This window comes from Phoxinus phoxinus, assembly GCF_949152265.1.
Source record: "Phoxinus phoxinus genome assembly, chromosome: 15".
NCBI lineage: Eukaryota > Metazoa > Chordata > Actinopteri > Cypriniformes > Leuciscidae > Phoxinus > Phoxinus phoxinus.
This window is the reverse complement of record NC_136890.1, coordinates 12297279-12322368: the sequence shown is the minus strand read 5'-3', so window position 1 is coordinate 12322368 and position 25090 is coordinate 12297279. Positions and strand designations below refer to the sequence as shown.

At 37.1% G+C, this 25090-nt stretch overlaps 1 protein-coding gene across 9 annotated transcripts in view; it reads left to right on the top strand.

The window, feature by feature from the left end:
- The window catches only part of magixb (MAGI family member, X-linked b), a 99984-nt gene that overhangs the window by 32427 nt on the left and 42467 nt on the right, over positions 1–25090 (top strand). For 8 of the 9 annotated variants that reach the window (XM_079637442.1, XM_079637441.1, XM_079637440.1 and 5 more), the window contains exons 3-5: positions 4494–4610; positions 18151–18270; positions 20140–20313. In XM_079637442.1, the coding sequence (XP_079493568.1) occupies positions 4494–4610; positions 18151–18270; positions 20140–20313 (411 nt within the window). Of the gene's footprint in view, positions 1–4493; positions 4611–14319; positions 14421–18150; positions 18271–20139; positions 20314–25090 lie in introns of those variants that run through there. The other variant, XM_079637444.1, reaches the window with a different exon arrangement.

Sequence of the window (25090 nt, the reverse complement as noted above, 5' to 3'; positions counted from 1 at the left end):
CATTGATGCATCATAGTGTTATTTTTTCTAGTCATACGTTCATGTTTTCATGTTTAATGTCATATTTTTATTTGTCAACATTAATTATCGTAACAGTCTTACATGTAACATTTCCTAACATTTTCATGACGGACACACCATGCCCCCCGCACAAGCCCCGCCCCCCTAATTACTCGTTTTTGAGACCTGTTGATGATCGAAATGAGAAAATGACAAAAATGCCCATCCCTATTTTTGCGCACAAAAAGTATTCTCGTCGCTTGATAAACATATGGTTGAGCCACTTGGACTATTTTAATGATGTTTTTAATAACTTTCTGGGCTGGCAAGTTTCAATCCCTTAAGAAGCCTATGGAGGAGTGAGACAGCTCTCAGATTTAATCAAACATATCTTAATTTGTGTTCCGAAGATGAACGAAAGTCTTACGGAGTTGGAACAACATGATGGTGAGTAATTACTGACAGAATTTTCATTTTTGGGTGAACTAACCCTTTCATTATAAAATGTTATAAATTGGTATAAGCCTTTAAAAATCTGGAATAGATGAAGAAACCTGCTTTGCAGGGTTAGTTTTAAAGGGTTATTTCACCCAAAAATTAAAATTGTCATTACTCACCCTCATGTCGTTCCAAACCTGAAAGACATTCATTTGTCTTTGGAACACAAATTAAGATATTTTTAATGAAATCTGAGAGCTTTTTGTCAATCCATTGACAGTTTATGCAACTACCACTTTCAAGCCCCAGAAAGGTAATAAAGACATCATTGAAGTAATCCATGTGACTCCAGTGGATTAACCTCAAGTTTATGAAGTGAGCGAGTGCTTTGTTTGCACAAAAAAAACTTGAACGTGCGTTGGAGATTGATAGATTAATATTTTGTAAATATATATTTTTTTTTGAGCAAACAAAGCACTCGCGTCACTTCATAAACTTGAGGTTAATCCACTGGAGTCACATGGATTACTTCAATGATGTCTTTATTACCTTTCTGGGGCTTGACAGTGGTAGTTGCATAGACTGTCAATGGATTGACAAAAAGCTCTCAGATTTTATTAAAAATATCTTAATTTGTGTTCCAAAGACGAATAAATGTCTTACAGGTTTGGAACAACATGAGGGTGAGTAATGACAATTTTATTTTTTGGGTGAACTAACCCTTTTAATGCTGTTTGAGAAATGCTTTTTAATATTTGTTGAGATTTGTTATGAAATGTGGCCTCACTGGCCTGATATTTTGTGGTTATCTTGTCAACAGTTTTCTTATTTCATTCACTTTATGAGGTTGTACATACTCGCATACTCAATACTTGTTTTGTTTTATTGAACAGACAAAATATTGTTTTGAGCAAAGGATTTTAGAAATTTGAAAAATGAAATTTTCATGTCATGTTCATTAAATGTTTTTTTATTTTTATTTATTCTATTGCACTTAATTCAAGCTGATGTTAATGTCATTACACTGGCATTTGTTTATTCTCACACATGCTTGACATTTATAGCAACAGCTTGTGTCCTGCTGCTTTAATGTGTTTTAATGTTTTTATTGAAGCAGCAGTTAATTCTATCATACTCATTTATACTAAAATATACTTGTCAGACAATTCAATGAATTCATATTTGTGTGAATGTTATAATAAATGTTAAAGTTATGGTTTATTTGTGCTGTTATTCCAGAATTCGTTTTAACAAAAAAGTTTTTGTCATGTTAAGTTGTGTTGAAGTTGATTTAACTCATAATTTTAAGGCAACTGTGTAAACTTTTCAGTTAATTGTTACAACAAACTATATGTAGTTGATTTAACTCATAATTTTAAGGCAACCGTGTAAACTTTTCAGTTAATTGTTACAACAAACTATATGTAGTTGATTTAACTCATAATTTTAAGGCAACCGTGTAAACTTTTCAGTTAATTGTTACAACAAACTATATGTAGTTAAGGTTAAGTTGAGTGAACTTACATTTGTAAGTTAACTTAATTCCTTTGATTGCTTGAATAAGTTGATATAATATGTAATCTTAAGTTATGACAACAAAACAACGTTAAGTTAAAAAATAATCTTTGATTGAAATAACAAAATAATAGTTGAAACAACAAAATCACTTGTTGTAAAAACTCACATTTTTAGTTTCAATGAACTCAAAATTTTAAGGCAACCAGGTAACTTACTTTTTTGAGTCAAACTAACAAATCATTTTTTACAGTGTAGGGTGTCCTGAATGGTTACAACCAGACCTTTGCTATATGGTTGCTAAGGTGTTCTGAGGGGCTTTTGAAACAATTATGTGTGGTTAGTACAGTATTCTTGGTCCCTGTTTACACCTGGTATTAAGATGCGTTTTCATCAATCCGATCACAAGTGGAATTAATAATACAGGTGTAAACTTGGTCTAAATAGTTTTGAGCTTTTCCACTTTCGAGCACTTCTAGAGGTAGTCGAAAATGCATTTGACCGGATTGCTTTCGTAGTGTAAACTCTCATGTGGTTGAATATGTTCAAACAGCCGCAAAAACTCTCCGCCTACTGAACTAATCCATAAACACTATGAGAAGCGCGCTAGCCAGACAGTGTTTAAACTTTGGCTGGAGACCCAAGTTTGGTTTGAAGATGAAAAACGTACCAAGCACAGTGTTTTCTCATCATTCGCACACTCACAGTGTTCAGCATGGTCTCACGGCTGTCAGAGCAGAAACGAAAGCTGATGCTCTCCATGTGTTTTTTCTGTCGTCTCCGGTCGCATTCATAGGTAAATTGTGCAAGCTTATTTCATCCAATTGATCGGAAGAAAACCCTTACATTTACCTGCCCATAGAACATCCCCTAGAAGAAATCAGGACGGAAGTGGTTGAAAGTGGACAAAAGAGATGGATTAAAACACCAGGTGTAAATGGGTATATGTCTCCCTCGTCTACTTGTGATCCAATCGGCCAATCTTAACACCAGGTGTAAACAGGGCATCAGAACCACTTTGGAAATTGGCTAGCAACACTCTAGCAACCACACAGAACACACTAGGACTGCAAAACATAAAAAAGAGAGAGATTAAAACACCAAGTTGCCAGATCTGTGCTATACAGTTGCTAAAGTGTTCTCAGTGGTGTTTAATGCATTGCCATGTGGTTACTAGGGCGTTACTAGGGCAGTCAGGATAGTTACCATATATGATTGATGGCTATGCTGTTGCTGAGGTATTCTGATTGGTGTTTTTGTTCAATGTTGCTGGCTATCCTGGAATGGTACTGGGATGTTCTGGAGAGTAGTCAAATCATTGTTATGTGGTCACTGAGTGCAGTTTAGAGCGTTGCTATGTGGTTGCTTGGGCGTTGCTAGGTGGTTGATATGGTGCTCTGGGTGGTTGCTTTGTGGTTGCTTACTGGCCAAAGTCAAAAGAGCTCACTCCTTGTAATCCATGGGATTTATTCTCTTGTTCTTAATGCTCTGACAAGTAACGAATCGCATGATTTGAGGCATCATTCATGTTCTTAGCATAAACAATGTGGCACATGCTGAAGTTTAATACTTTTTGCAGATCCTTAAGTCTTACTAATGCAATCAACACTATAAATATGGGCTGTGTTTCCTAAAAGCATCGTGAGCGAAGTTCGCAGAGAACATTGGTGGTGGCAATGGCGTTCGCAATGCTTTTGGGAAACACAGCCCTGGCTGAATTAGATAAATAAAGTTCAAGGAGAACAGCCGACCAGCATTAGTGTCCTTACAGAATGTCATAGCGGTCATTTCATACTGTATATGCTGTGTGTGTGTGCTCATGTGGTTGCAGGGCTTATGTTCCTTTATGAGAACTGTGAGCTGTGTTTTATTACGAGGAGAGGTTGGGTGGGGGTGGGTCTGTCATTTTGATGGGTTCGAGAGGCACTCTGTTCATCTATAACAGCCAAGTGGCCTGTCATCAGAGACCATAAACCACAGCAGATGAAATAAAGAGATCAGCCATGTTGAGTGGAGCATTGGCCAGCCGTGCCAAGACTGCGTGTGTGACATTTTTCACTTTAATCCAAGGCTGTGCGTGTGTTTGTGGGAGAACGTCTCTGTACTGCACACACTTTTCATTATAACCCGAATGTGTTTCTACATAGAGTGATACACCATTATACTGACCATAAAAATGTGAATTCATTGTACTCTTCAGTAGCATTTCTTTGCGGTTCTGGCCGAACGGTAGAACAACCCTGGCTTCATTTGATTGATTAGAAACACCTCTAATATCTAAAGGTTAATCAATACTGCCTCCAGGGAATCGGCAGAATGTATCTGTGTGTGTTTATTTTCGCAAGCTCTTCAGTTTTTTTGAATTGCAGATTTTGAGGTGGGTAAGCACATTGCCTCGTTTGTAAATGTTAATTTATGGGATATTCTTACTGTGTGTTAAAAGAATGACAATGTCTCTGTTTGTTTGTTTGTTTGTTTGTTTTTTTGTTTGCTTGTTGTCTGTTTTTCCCTTTCTAATTTCTCATCCGTCCTGCTTTTAGGCTCAACTCTATGCAAGGATCTAAGGTTATACCTGAGCAAATGTTTCACACCGGGTTCCATGGACAGTCAACTCCAGCAGGTGATCCGAGAAAACCTCTACTTGAGAGCCGTGCCCTGTGAGTACCCCAAAAAAGATTGTTCAGAAGTTGCTCTTTTAGAGATTAAAATATCTATATACCTATACCATCTAACAGGGAACGTTCAAGGGAAAAACAAATGTTTTTTTTCCAGAAACAGAATGTTTGTTCAAAGTTATCTGGTCTTTAATGATGTTCTCAAAACGCTGCACAAAAACATTATCTTTACATAATTCATGGAACGTTTTCTTTTTGTTGGATGTTCGTCTGTTTTTTAACGCTCAGAAATAACATTTTCATAACTTAAAGGAATAGTTCACTTTAAAATGAAAATTCTGTCATCATATACTCACCCTCAAGTTGTTTCAAACCTGTATGAATTTCTTTCTTCTGCTGAACACAAAGGAAGATATTTTGAAAAATGTCAGTAACCAAACAGTTACCAGGTCCCATTGACTTCCATAGTAGGAAAAAAAAAATACTATGGAAGTCAATGGGACCTGGTAACTGTTTGGTTACTGACATTTTTCAAAATATCTTTCTTTGTGTTCAGCAGAAGAAAGAAATTCATACAGGTTTGAAACAACTTGAGGGTGAGTATATGATGACAGAATTTTCATTTTAAAGTGAACTATCCGTTTAATAATAATGTTAGCAAACTGTTTTAGAACATGTTTTTGTTAGCTAGGATGGAGGAGGATTTATGTCTGTCTATATCCAATTGTCACTAGTGCCACAAACAGAATAGTTACTGATTTCCAGACAGGTTTCCCAAACCACTTCTGTCATTGGCCAGACAAACAGATAGCTCCACCCCTATCTCACATTATTGGTTGAGCTGTTGCCAAATCTCAGTGCTCAAACAAACAGAGATATGTTTTGATAGTGCCTGTCCACTTTGTCTCAGCCTTTTCTTTTAAAATTAAATTAGAAACAAATGATACATTATTTATATTCACCATAAATATATCACTATTTTGAAACTATTTATACTTCATAGAATATACAATAAAATTCATGTGGATAGCCTAACTCAAATCATTTTATTTTAGAAGGATTGAGGGATTTTAGAAGGATTTGAAGATTTGTTTGAGTGCATTTTAAAAATCTTTTTGTTTTATTTCTAATCTTTTTTTATTTTGTATACATTTTATGATCTATTTTTCTTAAAGACTAATCTGTGAAGCAGAAGACTAAAGGAAAAGTCTCCATCTGCTCCATTTCATTTCACTGCTGTCAGAGATTTTATGTGTAATTTTTCATGGTTAAACACACATGCACATACGTTTAAACAACCCGATAAACTACTGGAAAATGAGCTTGTTATTTCATGCAACAGCACTTAACATCTTGCACGCGGGCTGATCGAGCTCAAGGTACTGCAGTTTTTCTGATGAAGTGTTAATTGGCGTGTGATCCGTTTAATAGTGAGCAGGTGTCGACAGCTCCAACTGGCTTCACTGCGACAAGAAAGGAAGGATGCGAGAGAATGAAAAGAGAGACAAGAGTAGGGGAAGGTGAAAGTTAGTTAGCAAAGCAATAGTTGTAGCAAAAATAAATTTTCCGTCATTATTTACATGATGACACCCTCATGTCATTCCAAACCCAACATGCTGTTATTTTTCCTGCGGAGTGTCAAAGAGTGTTATACCGTTTTTATTCTTTATAATCCTTTAATATGGGCAGTGATGTTTTGAATAAAAGTGAGGCATATCTCCATGCTCTGTGAGAGAGAACTGTTGAATATGGCCTCATAACATTTCCATGCTTTTCACTTCACTTTTCACGCTCTTTTCTATCAGGCGTCTCTCTTTCACAACCTCTTTACCGCTCAACTCCCTGTTGCTTTCATTTTTCTGTGCCCTTTATCCTGAGCTTTAAAATCCTAATTATATTTTGAGTAATTTCTTTCCCATTTTAATCTTTGTGCAGTGATAAGACATAGATGTGGATTAACCTCTATCAAAATCATAAGCTTTTGTTAAGTAGATGAAGTTCTGCTGGTTTTTACAGTGGAATTATTACCAGACGGTACAAGGAGGGGGAGATAGACCACTTGTAGAAAATAACAAACCGATCTCACAAGATATAATGAGGTGGCGATTTTGCATGAACCTGTATAGCATGAATCATATGAAAATGTAAGACTTTTTGAAAAAAAGCATGGAGGTCCAGCCCTAACCCTATCCATAAAGCTAACAGTCACTCGGCTATATGCAGATTGTATGAAAAAATTTGATTGAAATTGTACAAATTCATATGAATTAGCCACTAATATGGCAAACGCAAAATCGTTACAGTACGAATTGCCATGAGATGTTGTTCTTGTGAAATCATAAGTCCCACCTTTAAGTTAAAAGAGCCAATCGCCTTTTTGTTTGTTCTATAATGCACCAGATAACCCTAAAAAACTAGATAACCCTAAAGGTTTATAGTGTTATTTGAGCTAAAAAAATAAAGCGAATTTGTTTTTTTTTACATCAAAGCTTTTATTGCTGATTTGAAATATGTTATTGAAACAGAATCTTGATAAACAGTTTCAGAGAGTTTAGCCTTTCCTCACTCAATTTGATTGGAGCTGGCTGTACACTCAGATTCTAATATGTACACTTTAGGTACTAATATGTACCTTTAAGGTACTAATATGCATTTTTTTAAGTCTAAAAGTTACAGAGGTGTACATTTTTTACAACTTATGTACCTTTTTTTTCTTAGAGTGTGAGGTGTTACCAATATGGCCGCCCACAGAGTGAACTGACTTTCCTCAAAGGGACTTTGTTTACATTGTAAAACATCTGTGGCTACTTTGGGAACTTCCTGGTGATGCTGGCTCTCTGTTTTTCTCTTTCATTGTTCGAAAAGTTTTCAGTCAGTTCTCGTAGTTCGGACACGGTGCTGCATGGTCTGGCTCTGCACACGTGTTTGAGCGTGTGTGGGAGTGTGTTTTAAACATAGCGTAGACTTGAGTGGGGTAATCTCTGATTTATAGTGATTTATAGTGAAGTAGGTCATTTCGAGCTTGACGCTGCCTGCCGTGTGCCATTCTGCTTGCTGAGACACACACACACACACACACACACACACACACACACACACACACACACACACACACACACACACACACACACACACACACACACACACACACACACACACACACACACACACACACATAAACAATAACTACAGGGATGCCTTTGAGCTTGTCTTTGGCTCTTCCAAAACACACATAAGCTTCATTTGGGATTTAGCAACGCACTTCAAGATTCACACGTGCTGCTCTCACATGGACACCCTCAAACATGAATTATTCAAATACTTACACAGGACAGTGAACACACAAAACACACTGTTCTGGTTATTTTTTTCTCTTTATCTCAGTCTGCTGAATGTGGAAGGCCCCTACAGCTAGATACTTTCAATTCTCAATGTTGCCCTCACCTTAACTTTCTACACTCAGTCCTAGAGAGAACAAGCAGTTTGTACAAACAGAGATGTTGACAGATGTTTCAGCTGCTGATGTGTGATAATTGTAGCCATTGTGCAGTTTGTCATCTGTTATGTTTTAACTTCCGGACAACACTATATGGCTACGTTCACACTGTCAGTCCAAATCTGATTATTTGTTTATCTGATTGGAATCTTTTTTCATTTTTTTGATGTTCACACATACTAAATATGATCAGATTCCACTAAGAAATGCACAAAAATTAGATTTCTGACAGTCTGAACAAGGCTTCAGTTAAAATCATGCAATATTTGGGCAAAATTATCATTGAAGAAGTTACTTTGAACCCTCTTTGATGATATATTCAAGATACTGTATCTGATTATCACAATAAGACTGATTTCACAGCGTAATTTTCCAGACAGACGGATTGCATTTTAAAAAGCTGATTCTATTATGATATGAACAGAGTTTAGATTATGAATAATCATCACAAGGCAGTCAAAGCTTTAAAGGACATGGATTTGGTCAGAGGAAACTGACCATGACCTCTGCAGTTATCAGAGTCAGTCCACTCGACGGCCATCTTCCTTACTCTTCCTTGTAGCTTCTTTTATTTGTCACTCGCTTAATTTTGCCTATTTATTTTTCTCTGTTTTCTCATTCTTATACTGTCTAAAGTGTTCCTGAAATCGATGGGGCATCATACAATTACTAAAGCATGTACAAAAAGCTAGATTCACAACATGCCTAAACCAATGATTTGCTTTGTAATCACCAGTGTTGGATAACATTACTTTTAAAAGTAATGTTTTATATTATTGTGTTTCTCCTAAAAAACATGTATTATTATTTTACATCATTGCTTAAATGCAAAGTAACACATAACATTACTATTATTTTAAAGTGCCACATTTTTTAAATTATTTATCATTATCAGCATTATCATCATCAGACTGAGACTTTCATTGAACCCATTCACACCATAGACAGGGTTTCGATTAAGCCAGGATTAGGCCTTAGTTCAGCTGGGACATTTAAGTAGCTTTTATAAATGTGCCTTAGAAAAAAAAAGCATTACTGTTGTGCATCTTGAGACAAAACAAGGGCAGTGACATATTTTAAGATATTGTGTGTGTAAGTTGCTTTCAGTTAAAACAGCTCAAACATGCATTTCAGTCCGGGACACGACTCAAGCCTTGTCTGTGAAACAGTGGGTTATATTTTTCTGTCAGTATAAGTCAAGTATACTTAATTGTAATTTTACCCTAACCCTAAGTATATTTCTGAAGTACATAAAAAGTAGACTGAAAGTATACTTTCTCTCTTTTTTTAGTTCAAATGAAGAATACTAATAGCCCACTTGAATAAACGTCTATTGCTGCATACTGTAAATAACTCACAGCCATTTTAATGCAACATACCCCATTCAATAATACATATTTAACTCGCAAAACAGCCTATAAATGACCAAATAAAGATTATTCTCACTTCAGTGCAAAACACAGGTCATTTGATAATAAACTTTAATTCACTGTGATATAGTAAATATTGTGGTATAATGACAATAATATAGGTGTACTGTTAGTAATAATAACAGAGCTATTGTAATGCGGTTCTGCCAGGTGTAGTATACATTTATAAGCACATTTTTTTTATTTTGTCAGCAGTTTCTTTTCATATCACATCTTTTCACTCTCTTGCTTGTTACAGTTTTGGCTTTTATACATTTCTTGTACTCTGAGACCAGCTCTGTCAGCTCTACTGATCTCAAACACGTCGTTCAGACACAAGAGCCAAATGCTTTCTTATTATACCTGCTATCTAGCAGAATGTCCAAGCTGCTCTTTTCCATACAATGAAAGTGAATGATGGTTGTCCCTTGTCCCAAACCATCCCCTTTCATTGTGTGGAAAAATGCTTCTTCACTTATAAGAAAGAACGTCATGCAGGTTTGGAACGGCATATGGGCAAGTAAACAATGACAGAATTTGCTATTTTTTTCACACAATGTAGAATAGCTGTGCAAATCACTCTGCCTGACCCTGAAGGGGCTTTAGTTTGGCTAAGTAGAGTAGACAGGAAGGCCTGCCGAGGCCTCCGGCTGGGAGCTTTAGTTTCATCTGACAGAGATGGAAAATAGCAGAGTAAACAGTCTGCATGCCTCCAGCTTGGTAGTCATACTTTACCTGTCCAATATATGCAGCAGTAATGTTGACAGTAATTGGGGCGACATGAATTCGTAAACCATCACGCCTTGATCTAAGGTCAAAAATTTAATAAATAAATCAATGCAAATGACCAGAGTCAAAGCCTGACCTTGAATCTACTGACAAAAATGTTAAATGCTGGTTTTTACTAGGTAAAATATGTTATGTTATGGTGAGCATATTTGGTTTATGTAATCTTTAAGCCACTGAATTGTGTTGACTCGCTGTCTCTTTGCCACAAATTTAAAGGCGAAATAATGCATGTATTCTTTCGATAGACGGGCATTCCAAGAATATCCAAGATTATAAATGCAGTGTCCATTTACACTAAGTGCAAATTGCCAACCAAAGGCTATTTTCGCTAACTCTGTCCACCATTGCTTGGATAATTTACCCTTGGTACAAACAGCATATCATTTCTATTTACACTTTGTATGAATATCATCTGTCACTATTTGCACTTAGTGTAAATATGATGCTATTTGTATCTGTTTACACACATGCACATGGTATCCACCACTGTTCACGCTCATGGTAAATAGCATAGTTTCTTTAAATAGCCACTGCCTAAATATGATGTATTTAAAAATACGGCCTTTCATCTAATTCAATATGTAGTTTCCCAGTATTTGTTTGTGATGTAATTTTATGCTTAAATCTTTCCCCGCCAGCGTTTAAAAAAAAAAAAGTTGCCAGGAAAGAGTTAATAGAATCACACTTAGCAACCTAGCTTAGCAACATGCTATTATCAAAATCAGTTGTGATGCTGAGAGTTGCACCTAATAGAGTTAGATTCTAAATTGGTCACTTTTTAGGTTCTATTTTTATTATGATGTTGCCTGAAGGTGCGTTCACAACTGTGAAATGTCTGCAACATTTCATTTAAAAGGTCCATTGTTAAGGTAGCAATGTATGAAGTAACTTTCAAACCAGGCAGCACTCTTTTTTGGGTAGTGCAACAAATTTGTAGGACCAACTTGAATCCGATGCTAAATCTGTGCGTGAAAATCTTTTGCCCTCATGTGCAGTGTTGGAGTAAGTTACTTTTAAAAGTAATGTGTTACAATATTGCGTTTCTCCCTAAAAAAAATAACTAACTGAATTACAGGCAGAAGGAAATGCAAATTCAGGCTTGTACAGTACAAGACGCAGCTCAAACCTTTCATCTGTGCTGCTATTCTGGATTGAAGAAGAATAGGATGCAGGAGAAAAAAGTTCAACACTCTTACTTTAGCACTTAAACAAAAAGAAACATAAATGTTATTTATCTAAAGTAACTTTTGCTTAGTAGTATGGTTGGATTGGATCATCAAAGGTCAGCAGCAAAGACATTGGGTCATAAAGTGAGATTAAATATATACAGTATATTTGTGTTATTTAACATTTAATTATGGCATGTTTGTTTAATATTCTGAGTTTGCACTCTCTTTATTCTTTTTGAGGAATACGGAATCTGTTTTTGTGCAAGTGAGATGAGTAAACGCATGCTCAGATTTAGTCTAGAACCACAATAAATATAACCAACCATCATGCTTATTAGTACAGTCATGGCCAAAATTGTTGGCACCCCTGGTAAATATGATCAAAACTGGCTGTAAAAAATAAATCTGCATTGTTTATCCTTTTGATCTTTCATTCAAAAAATTGGCAAAATTCTAACCTTTCATTGAAGCAAGAGAATTGAAAGTGGGGCTAAATCACATTATGAAATAAATGTTTTTCTCCAAAACATGTTGGCCACAATTATTGACACCCTTTTATTAAATACTTTTTGCAACCTCCTTTTGCCAAGATAACAGCTCTGAGTTTTCTCCTATAATGCCTGATGAGTTTGGAGAACACCTGACAAGAGATCAGAGACCATTCCTCCATACAGAATCTCTCCAGATCCTTCAGATTCCCAGATCCATGTTGGTGCTTCTTCTCTTCAGTTCAGCCCACTCATTTTCTATAGGGTTCAGGCCAGGGACTGGGATGGCCATTGCAGATCTTGGTTTTGTGCTCAGTGACCCATTTTTGTTTTGATTTTGATATTTGTTTTTGGATCACTGTCCTGTTGGAAGATCCAAACATGGCCCGTTATAAGATTTCTAGCCCCGGCTGTTAAGGTTTCGATTTTTTATCTGTTGGTATTTGATCCAATCCATGATGCCATGTATCTGAACAAGATGTCCAGGACCTCTGGCAGAAAATTAGGCCCACAGCACTAAAGATACAGCAGAGTATTTCATTTTACACATGGGGTACTTTTTTATCCCTGTGTGCACCAAACCCATCTTAAGTGTTTGCTGCCAAAAAAGCTATTTTTTTGGTTCCTCTGTCCATAGAACGTTTGAAAAGTACCTGACACGACTGGCACTTCAAACGGGACGGGTTCTATGGACAGAGGAACCAAAAAAATAGCTTTTTGATGGGTTTGGTGCACACAGGGATAAAAAAGTACCCCATGTGTAAAATGAAATACTCTGCTGTATCTTTACTGCTGTGGGCCTAATTTTCTGCCAGAGGTCCTGGACATCTTGTTCAGATACATGGCATCATGGATTGGATCAAATACCAACAGATAAAAAATCGAAACCTAACAGCCGGGGCTAGAAATCTTATAACGGGCCATGTTTGGATCTTCCAACAGGACAGTGATCCAAAAACAAATATCAAAATCAAAACAAAAATGGGTCACTGAGCCCAAAACCAAGATCTGCAATGGCCATCCCTGTCCCTGGCCTGAACCCTATAGAAAATGAGTGGGCTGAACTGAAGAGAAGAAGCACCAACATGGATCTGGGAATCTGAAGGATCTGGAGAGATTCTGTATGGAGGAATGGTCTCTGATCTCTTGTCAGGTGTTCTCCAAACTCATCAGGCATTATAGGAGAAAACTCAGAGCTGTTATCTTGGCAAAAGGAGGTTGCAAAAAGTATTTAATAAAAGGGTGCCAATAATTGTGGCCAACATGTTTTGGAGAAAAACATTTATTTCATAATGTGATTTAGCCTCACTTTCAATTCTCTTGCTTCAATGAAAAGTTAGAATTTTGCCAATTTTTTTAATGAAAGATCAAAAGGATAAACAATGCATATTTATTTTTTACAGCCAGTTTTGATCATATTTACCAGGGGTGCCAACAATTTTGGCCATGACTGTATCCTGTTTACACAGCTCCCACAACATCTCTGCACTTACTTTGGATTTCTCTCAACATATGGGGACTGGAGAGCTGTCAGTGTCAGTCATGGTAAAACAATGTAACTTGCGTTACTTTTTTGAAAAACTAACTCCGATATTTTGTTGTTAATTTAAAAGTAATGCGTTACTTTACTAGTTACTTGAAAAAGTAATCTGATTACATAACTCGTGTAATGCGTTACCCCCCAACACTGCACATGAGAAATTCCTGATTGCATGGATTCCTATTGCAATGATTGGATTTTACCTGTGAAAATTTCCTGAACAGTAAACGTGACTGCTCCTTTATAAGTCCGTAGACAACAAATCTGCTCTCTAACTCAAATGACTGTATAATGACTGTTTTAGAGAGTGTATGACAGTATCAGACCATTGTTACATAATGTCTGTCTCATATAGCTGTAGGCAGGAGGAGGACAGTGTGCAAAGAATATATTACGATAATACATTCAATATACAGTCTACGTAGTGGAACACTTAAATCCCCCAGCAAACATTTTAGTTGTATACTTATAATTCATTTTGAATTTAATTCACTTTATGATTGTATTTTCTGACTAGATTGGATTGTTTAATGCTGTTTATCCCATCATGCCACATTTTAAGTTTATAAAGAGGTCAACAGTATGCATACAAGCTAGTTTTAATATATTTTTTTTTAGCTTTTAGCATAGTAAATTCATTCTTACCATACTGTATGTCTATGTTTCCATCCACCACTACATTGTTTTTTAGAAGTATTTTCAGATATTAAAAGTAATTTTGTATCGATTTCAAATGAGGGCACATTAGAATAAAGCAAATGTAGCTGCTGTTCAACTAAACCAAAGCCATTGAACAATAGAGATCGACTGGGGCAGCGGGGCTGAGAGAGAGTTCACATGGTCCACTGCTAAAGAGGAGCGCAGGACATAAAGGATTAAACCGCTTAAAGGAATTAAGAAACGGTCGGCCGTTTATCAATTATTCATGCAATAGAATCAAATTAAATGGCTTTTATAATGGGTAAGTAAAGAGGGGGTCTCTTTAGAGAATAGGTTGCACACTGCACAGATCACTCTGCTTTTGTATTGTGTGCAGTGAACTTTCAAAATCAACTATTGATTGTTTTAAAAAGTAAAATTATTTTGAAACTCTTTTATACATCAGTGCTGCTAAACCGAATCATCACAAACGTATTCGAGTTACATAATTTTCCCTTTGGCATCGTGTGTTTGTCATTCATTTGCTTTGTGTGTGCCTTGAGCATAATTTGTGGTCCTTCACCAAAGTGGAAATAAGATGTATCAGTGCGCCCTGCTGAATTCCCCTGTACTCGTGTTAAAGGAAGACTTCTGCTGAGTGCGGGTTTGTTTGAGTGAGTGCGTGTGAACTGAAGTGTCACTCTTGCTGTAGGTCTCAATCTGTCATAAGAAGGACCTTGGGTTTGCTGAGGTCAGCGTGGGGTTATTTTTAGAAGGTCACCGTTATGACACGCAGGGTCAGGAACACCTGGCAATCAATTAATGAGCTCATCACTAATTCATGGAGGGTGAGAGTCCTAATGTGTTCTCGGTGTCTCTGATGTGTGCTTCAATCACTTAGCTGGAGCTCTGAGAGAATTATTCACACTGAGCTTGTCTATAGTGTCTGTGAGGATTGTGATACCACTGCCAACCCTGTGAGCCTCTGGGAATGTGCTGATATTTGTAGACTTTCAAAATAACAGAGGGTTTGTAGAAGAATATTTTAGGTTTGCAATTGTAGCATATTTGTAGTAGCAAGCTGTTGTTTACCTCCCAAGTCTATTTCGGTGACCAGAAACATTTTTTTCTCTCTCTCTCTGTGCCACTGAATATATTTGTAACTCTACATTGCCATCCCACTATACTGGATATTTATAGTCAGATATACAAAACTGCAGCTATATTAAGTAAAAACACAGTAATAGTAAGCAACATGCTAACTACAAAGAGATTGTTGGATAAGTGTTTATATAGCAAAATAGTAGCCTTCTGCTTTTTTTCTTGCACTCCTTTGTAAATATTTGGAGCAAGCTTTTCCCTTCTGTTTCTCATTTCTATTTTTTCCTCTTAGTAAAATATAATAGTGGTTGTGAGTGTCAGGGTTGTTTAGTTTTGGTGTGTTTTATGCTGCTTTCACATGCTATCAGAAATGTGCAACCTCCCACTTCTGTAGTTGTGATTATGAGCTTGTTGCATTCAAGTGCTTTGTTGTCTGAGAGAACCGGAATCATGGAGAACAAGTTTATTATTATTCTTTATGGAGGTTTATTCTTGCCTATATTGGGTAAATCGTATTAAAGCCAAAATTATACACTGTAGCATGCTACAACCATATAAACACTCACTGCGCTATAGATAGTCAGCTTGCAGACGATACTGGAATTTGGTAAAAATACAGGCTATTATTATCGCTGTGTATAAAACACACAATACGCTTCAAATGGTTATCATATATAAACGTACTACTTTAACGACAAGAATAAACCAAACTAAGGCACCATTAGTTTCATTAATTACTATCCTTTGCGTATTTAAAGGAACAGAGTGATTAGCGCGACACTCTGAGCGAACTCTCTGCTCCTCACCACGGGGCTTCTCAGGCGCTGCGAGCAAATCACTCCGCAGAAGTAGCAGTGCTTCGTCTTCTGAGAATATAGCAGTATGTATACAGTTAGAAAATGGCTGTGTCTCATGTGACCTTGTTATTTGTACATGCAGTGACTATACAAATCACAACATGTAAATAGGAAAATGTTGGCGTTATTTTGTCATTTATTGGGAGCAGTATGCTAGCTGGAGCCGTATACCTGCAGTCTTTGTGCTAAGCTTGGCTAGCGTTGGGTGCGTCAGACAGAGTTACGGCACGCACGGAGATGAAAAGGGTATGTATGGACTTATCTAACTCTGGGGGATACGGTGAATAAGTTAATGTCCCAAAAAGTTGGCGTGTTCCTTTAAACCCTTAGTTTTCATCAGTTCTTTGTCTTGTAATAACGTATAGTTGAAAGTGAAGTGCGTTTTCTGTTTAATAAAGATATTGTTCGTGAGAAATAAAGTTGCAGTTTTGTGATATAAAGGCACAATTGTGAAAAACTGTGACAACTTTGAGATATAAAAATACAGTTGTGAAATTGCAAGTGTGAAAAAAAAAAATCACATTTCTGAGGTGTAAAATGCAATTGGTAAATATAAAGGTCCAATTGTGAAAAATAGTTGCAATTGTAAGATATAGAGATGCAGTTTTGAGAGTGCAAAATGTGAAAAAAGCCACAATTTTGAGATATGAAGAAATAAATATTATATCAATCAATTATCAATTAGAAGAAATAAAGATAATTGTGATTGTAAAATTGCACATTTGTAAAAAAGACAAAACTTTTATGAGATATACATAGTCACATTTATTGGAAAGTATGATTTAAATTGTGTGATACAACAGCACAATCAGGAGAAATAAGCTCACATCATATTATTTTATTTTTAAGAAACCAGCTTCCATATAGAACACATTTTATTGCCTGTTTATTAGCAAATTTCCACCTTTAAAAAACTATAAGACAGAAGAAGTTTTTGCTTGTCCTTATTTCGCATATTGTCCTTATAATATTTGCATATTGAATTGTGTTTGGCTTCTTTTCTAGCATGCATTTGTATACAGCACAATGTTTGATCTTTCATTTCTCACATCTATTAACCATCTATCCATCTCGTTACATGTCCACTGGCACGGAAGAAACCCACTCGATACCGTCCAAACCGCGAACGGCCTGCCACTTTGATTTTTACATCTGTTAAACACAGCAGTGTGCTTATCTTCAGAATGATCTATGCTAACGTCAATAAACTCATTGTGTATATTACTGATTATTAAATGAACACGCGGTTGCGCAAACATCCCGACCTGCAGTTTGCAAATGCATAACACGTGCTATGTACAGACCTTTCCTATTATACACCATTCACAGCAGTATTTTTGCCCAGAATCCACTCGTTTAATGTGCATTAGGCATTGCTTAATTTTGTACACACATATGCTCCCACACACACCCTTGAGGCCAGCCTTAAATTAGACAGACGCTGCATTTCCCTGTCCTCGCTCCGAGTGTCCTCTTGTCTATCTGAGATTGACGTGTGGTGGGTGTGGCGGCGGTTAGTAATACGGTCTAATCATTCCAGTACGCCTCTGGCTGTGTGAGCTGCGGGTGAAAATATCAATACACACACACACACACACACACACACACACACACACACACACACACACACACACACACCACTCTTGAGGTCCAGCACTCTGCAAGTGTGTAAGTGCTGGGACTAATGCTCATGTTGTGATGTACTGGGGGATTTCGCTTATCAGACTCTTAATTAGAGATATTGAAGCGGAAAGGAGGTAGGATCTGTGCGTGTGTGTGTGTGGTATAGAGTGATAAAGAATTTGTGATTGATGTTGTGTCAGTGTGGAGCCGTTTCAAAGCCTGCGGAGAGAGGGAGGGCCGTGTCAGATTTTCGAGGCTGGATCGCTGTAATTGGTCTGGGCTGTTCATAGCTCTGTTAACTTGTCAGTCAAGGCTGGATGGAGAGGGGATAAAATGCCATCTTAATCTGGCAGCACACACACATGCACACACATTGAGCCGAAGTGCGGGTCAGCGATCCGTCAATAATTGTGTAACTTATTTGGACTTGCTGTATTTAACATGTCCCTTTCTGTACGATGTCACCCGCAGGTACGACTAGACAGCCACGAGACGGCGAGATCTCGGGAGTCGACTATAACTTTGTGTCCGTTGAGGAGTTCTTCTCACTGGAGGAGTCGGGGGCGCTGTTGGAAAGCGGAAAGTTCAAAGGTCAGCCCACGTTCATGACTCCATACCTGCATAATTTATGGAGAAAATAAAGTGTTACAGTGCAAATTCATTATTTAATTGCTCTCTGGACTCTTTTTAAGGTCAAGCATTATATCTATGGGGCTTTTTGTCCAGTGTTGATCTATTGATTCACAGTTGGAGCTCCATTTACACACATCAAAATGCATCAACACAACTTGTGTTGGCAATACTCATCTATCCAACAAGTTTAAAGCGATAATTCAACCATAAATCGTTATTCATCCTGTTCCTTATACAAAGTTATCATGGCTTTTGAAAATAGCACACAAGTTGTATAGATCACTTTTATTAAATATTTGTAATACTTTTGGGATTTTTGTTGTTAATGGAAAATAGTTCAGGAATTTCTGATAAATAATGTCTTTTGTGTTCTATGCAAAAATAAATCATGCCGATATCAAGATTATTATATTATATTATATTATATTATATTATATTATATTATATTATATTATATTATATTATATTATATTATATTTTCGAACATGTTTGGAGAAGCAAAACTTGATTGAGGTCTTATAAAACGGCACTCGTATCTAAAATTTTGAAATTTCACACGAGGAAGTAAAACTGATTTTAAGAGCAAGTTTAATTTACCTTCAGTTTATCTCAGTCTGTCTCATGTCTTTATATTTGAACACAGTATTATAATTTTTATAGTAAATTGCAGAAATGCTTACACTACTTTGAGCCACATAATGTCAGTTTATACTATAGATAAAAGCTCATTGTCCATTACACAGATATACCCTCCAAAATAGGCATATCATGGCAAATGTATCGCAAGTCAGTGTTTAGTGTGGAATTCCAAGCTCATTCCTCTCTCGGCATCATTACTGTGGGCTCCGAGACACATGTGCCTTTAGCATGTAAGTTATGGCTCTCAGGGGCAGGATCGCCTACCCCGCCTGATTAAACGAATAAAATGAATTAGCATAAAAAATGCAGCCGCATTTACAAAATGCCGTAAACGCCATTCTCACCTTGCCGACACGGCAAGGTATGATTTACTTACCACTGCAAAGGCAAGTTACTCAATCAATAACAGATGGAGATCAGGACGCGTTCAAAATCTGTTGTACCGTCTGAAGATATAATGTCACCCCTGTTGTATATTCCATCCTTGAGATGTTTTTTACGCTTTTAGAGAATATACTATGACAATATAATGGATTATCATGTGTTTTTAAGGTGACCTTGATTGCAAGATTGTGTTGCTCCTGTTAGCTATTTGTATTGAAATAAAGCTATTGATTCACTCTGCAAGAAATAATACAGCATATCCATGGCTTTAACTACTAGCCGTAAATCCTCTAATTGTGTTTCATGAGTTCACACTTACAAATATTCAGATAGAGTAGAGAGTATGCGTATTTGGCGAGGGGAGAGCTCCGAGGTCGGAATTTGGCCCGAACCCAGAGTACTCCCCCCATATCCCTGGGTGGGATAGGAACCAGCCAATAGTGAGGAGTCGGGGTGGCGGAGGGATACGGAAAAGTGTTGAGGAACATAGGTGAGTCAGCTATGTATATATAGACCTCCTTTTGTGCTGATTGGGTAGATCATTTGAACATGTTCCTCCCGAACTTTATTAATAAAACATCATTAAATACACAAAAAAGAGAGAAAGAGAGATAAAATGTAACATGTTTCCTGTACCATGAGGTTAGGGTAGTTCAGTGTTTTGCAGAGGATATAACTACCAACACTAATAGACCCTAGAATAAGAAACTAAATCAACTCTTCATGAACAAAATAACTTCCAAGCAGTATAATAACTGTCCATGGAAGGCCTGAGTGAGAAGCTTCTTATATTTCCTGGGTTAGGGAACTACTACGGAACCCCTCGTCCTGTTCACATTGGTCCAGAAAGCCCTCCCATCACCTACCAGGAGCACCGCAACCTGCTGAGAAACTTCCGTACCCGTAGCAAGTCCCTCAGCAACCTGGAGAAGGCAGGCGAGGAGGGCGACAACAGTGAGGAGGACTCAGGTCTATCAGGTAGGAAGAATACCTACACATCCATAGATATGTATACGTAGATGCCTCATTCGACCGCTCCAGACAAGTCGACATGTCCGCCATTTTGGAACGGTTAATATGATGCTGTTTTTCACTCACACTAACAAATCAATGAGTTTTCATTGAAAATGTCAGAGCATTGTGCGGTCTATGGTTGTGAGCTCTAACCACTGAGCTGTAACCTTTCAGAGACGAGAATGCGCTGGCTTGTGTTTTTGTGGATAACACAATGTTTAATATCCATATGCAGAATTATCACATTAATGATAAACTAAATGCTGTGAAAATCATTTCTTATCATTTTTTATTTACCCCAACATTTTAATTGTGTCATCATTTACTCACCCTGAAGTTTTTCCAAACCTTCCATGACTTCCATAGTATGGGAAAAAAATGGAAGTCAATGGGTCACATCTACTGTTTAGTTCCCCATATTCTTCAAAATATCTTCTTTTGTGTTCAGCAGAAGAAAGAAATTCATACAGGTTTGGAACAACTTGAGGATGAGTAAATGATGACAGAATGTACGTATTTGGGTGAACTATCCCTTTAATGTCTATTGCAGATATACACATTCATACATGTGAATAACTAGGTTGCAGATGCACAGTCAATATAAAGACATCCATGTACAGTATACACATCCACTGCCCCTTGTGTGTTTGTTTATTAAGTATATTGGCAAATTTGATTTTGAGAGTACAGTACTCCCTTTCAATTTATTTGTTTTACTATATTTAAATCCAATCCACATGATTTTACATTTTCTCTCAAAAATCAGAGTGGACAATACAAAAAATCTGTGCAGATTGATTTCTGGTCAGAGAAGCACTGTAGTAGTAATAACCGTGGTAGGCCAACATATTTGACAAGTTTCTGTCTTTTTTATTTCATATGAATGAGTAATTGAAGCAAAACTTGCTGAATTTCTAAGCATTACTTATTGTAACGTTAACTTGCAGTTCAGTTAGTGAGGTCATTGAGGGAGTGAAGGATTCATCATGCTTATTTAACTCTGGTAATTTGTAAATTCCTGAATCATTTTGAATGAAAACCAACAATAAGAGTCATGAAATTGGACAATACCATGAATTGGACGACACCTGTCACAGTTAGGCTATCTGGACTTATTCATCTTTAGTTTCACTTTCATGGACTTTCAGTTTGTTTTCATTCATCACATGTGTTTTATTTTCCCGCCACTCATCAGTTGTCATGGACACTCATCAGATCATCACACCTGTTCGTCATCTCCTCACTATCAGTGTATTTAAGTTCCTTACCTTCACCTTCAGTTGTTTGTCGGTTGTTGTTTGTGTGTGCATGTTACACACTCTGTTAATCGTTTTGGATTATCATTAATTAAAGAACCATTTTTTTTTATAGAAACCTTTTTTAACTCTCTTTCGTCTTCATCTTCATCCGTGTGACAACACCTGAGAGCGTGTTATGTTGCTGTTTTTTGTGAAGCCTGCGAGGACGACTCCACTGAAAATGCAAAATTCGGTACAAACATCTCATCTAATTCAGTTCAGACTGCAAGATTACAACTTGCGGGCTTATATAACAATATAATTTATGATTTAACATTTTAAAATTAAATTTAAAGGACAGAATTTATTTTTTAAAGAAATCAAACCAAATCGTCTCCCTGTTTTTACATTGTAGCCTACTCTGGTGATCCTGGATTGAGTTGCGGAATGCTGTCATTTGTGGTCTGAGATATAAAGTACTATTATTCTACTTCAGAATGGACCCAAATCCTATAACCTATGATGATACGGGCTAAACAAACACAAAATTGCCAATTGGTAAGCGATACCATTCTAAAAATGTTTTTATCAGATCAAGCTAATACATACAAGATCAAAAGTGTGGCTGTAATTGTTGACACAAATTCCCAGTTTTTCTTTTTGTCTTCCATACTCAAAGTGAGTTACCAGGCAAAAAATACCAGTCAGCTTTTCAGTCTCTGTTATCCCGCTGTAATGTCAGCTATAACATATTCTCTTTCTTCTTTAGGAGCCTACGAACCCGCCTGACTTGTTATTTTTCAGGTTTTCTTGTCCTTTATTATTATTATTCCACCTTTCCCTGACATTTGGATCTGAGGTGACTGTGTGGGCACAAAACACAATATATCACAGAGGCTTGTCACATCATTACACAGGATTATCCTGTTATTAAACCCACAGATTTGATATTTGAATGTCTTTTTTTCCTGGTTCAAATGCATGATTGTACATAGTAGTACATATGATTTGTATACATATGTTGGGTTTTGAAGATAGACAAAGTACAATCAATGTCGCTTTTGGAGCAAACAAAAGGTCAGCATGGGATCAATCTCAGCCTGTTTTCCCTGAAATCCTTGAAGAAATAGCCTTGCCACTGTTTCTTTGGCAACAAAATGAGAATACCAGCATTCTTAAGACTGCTAACTAGTTGCAAAGACCTTTGAGAGACTTGAACATCTCAGATCCTAGTCATAAACCATCTGTGCTTACTGCAATCTGCCCACACATTTGCGAGGATACTATTCTGACCTACATACTTCACAGGGCATGGATGCTTTCACCTTGAAAAAGATGGCACCACTGCCAGGATTATGTTTGTCAGGGTGTTTATTTTATTTTATGACTTTTCCAGTATCTTAAAGGTTGTCATGTATACTGGCTTGACTTGATAATCCAGATTCAAGAGGCTTAAAGCTGAAATTATATTTAAGGCACAATAACATGTAACGTTAACACAAGACAATGAACAGAGGATGACTGAGGGTTTAAATACACTAGATGACAACAAGGGACCAATGATAGACAGGTGCAGGTGATTAGTTGGCATGGTTAAAAACAATTAACAGTAAAACTATAGAAACAGCAATGGAAACACAGGAAACAGGAAATGAACATAGGCACAAATAAAATCAAAATAAGAGTCCATGAAAACAGAAACAAGGGAATCGTGACAAAGATACACTATGAAACTTTTTTTGTTCAAAATTAACAGTCAATATATCATCAATCCTTCTTCCAAAATGTGTTTTTGTCTTACCCTGATTCACTATGACAAGTCTATTATAAATGTTTATATTTTAAGCGTGACTGGATGGTTTTCATGGGGAATTGCATACGTCACTCACCCGTGTGTGTCTTGTCATATCCGTAAATAGAGTAACGTTGCTCCGGCTGCATTGATGCGTGTATGGTGTGGAAGTAGCAGAGGTTAGTTGTCACAATGAGGTTGAGTTGGAGCAGCTGAATCTCAAACCTCAGCGGATTTACCCGTTTAAAAAAAGAAAAAGCAGAACAGAGGAGAGTTTACTGGCTAAAACAAATATCTACAGAGCTCGTAATAAAACAAGAATAAACTTAAGAATGGACCGTTCGCAAAGACCCGCCCCCTTTAGTTACTGTTGCAATGTCCGACAAGCCACGCCTATCTCACACACACTATGTTCTCACGCAGTGAAAAATACATCGCGGAGCAGAGAGGACACTGACAACAGACAGGACAGACCAGGTTACTTTTGATATGAAACAAAGTCTAATGTGGTAATTTTTAAAAGAAATTTAAACAATAAATACTGTTTTGTGGCTCTTTAATATGTCTGACAGATTGCTGTAGAGCCTCAGTTAAATCTGCTCGTAAACCGATCATCTCTTCCTTCTAATAATAATAATAATAATAATAATAATAATTCATTACATTTTATATAGCGCTTTTCTGGACACCCAAAGCGCTTTACATAGAAGGGGGGAATCTCCTCAACCACCACCAATGTGCAGCATCCACCTGGATGATGCGACGGCAGCCATATTGCGCCAGAACGCCCACCACACACCAGCTTACTGGTGGAGAGGAGACAGTGATGAAGCCAATTAGTATATATAGGAGGATGATTAGGAGGCCATGATGGACAGTGGCCACTGGGCAAATTTGGCCAGGATGCCGGGGTTACACCCCTACTCTTTCGAAAGACATCCTGGGATTTTTAATGACCACAGAGAGTCAGGACCTCTAGTTCATTTATAGCATCAAATAAACATGAATGAACATAAGAAGGAATGTTGTTTTAACCGCGGAAAGACGTCAGTTCACTCTGGTTTTCAAGTTCAAATCCTCCCATTTTAATCCACTAACTCTCCTGACTGCTTTGTCAGACAAAAATGCTATATTCGGCTGATTATGATTGGTCAGATCGCCTGTCAATCAAACTCCCTGTGAAGGGTCAATTGCTTATGCGAGAACTGATGGATTTGAAATGTTGTAAAATCGACGTGCTGATGGAATTTGTATTACTCAACAGATGAGTAAGGCGTTTTATTGTACAGATGTAGCTCTCTAGCAGTTCATTTCATTTCAGTTCATCTATTGTGAAGGGTCATTTCATTATGCTTGTTGTAGCATTGTGCTGGAGTTGATTTTTTTTTTTAAAGGAAGTACGTGTCTATTAATGGGTAAAGCAGTAACGTCTTCAGCGAGTCAGCTTGAGATATTTTCCATCTAGGTTATATCTCTTAAGCCTAGTGGTGAATGTTTTATGAGCAGTATAGGATAACATTATTCATCCGCACGCACGCACACAGAGTCAAGGCACAACCAATATGTATCCACACAATGCATGAAGTTTTGTTTTTTAACTGCTAAAAGTTACATAGTGTACCTTAAAACACCATTCTGACCCATAAACTTGGGATCAAGTTTATGGTGATGCTAGTCTTCAAGAATGCATGCCTCAACCACCTTTAATCAG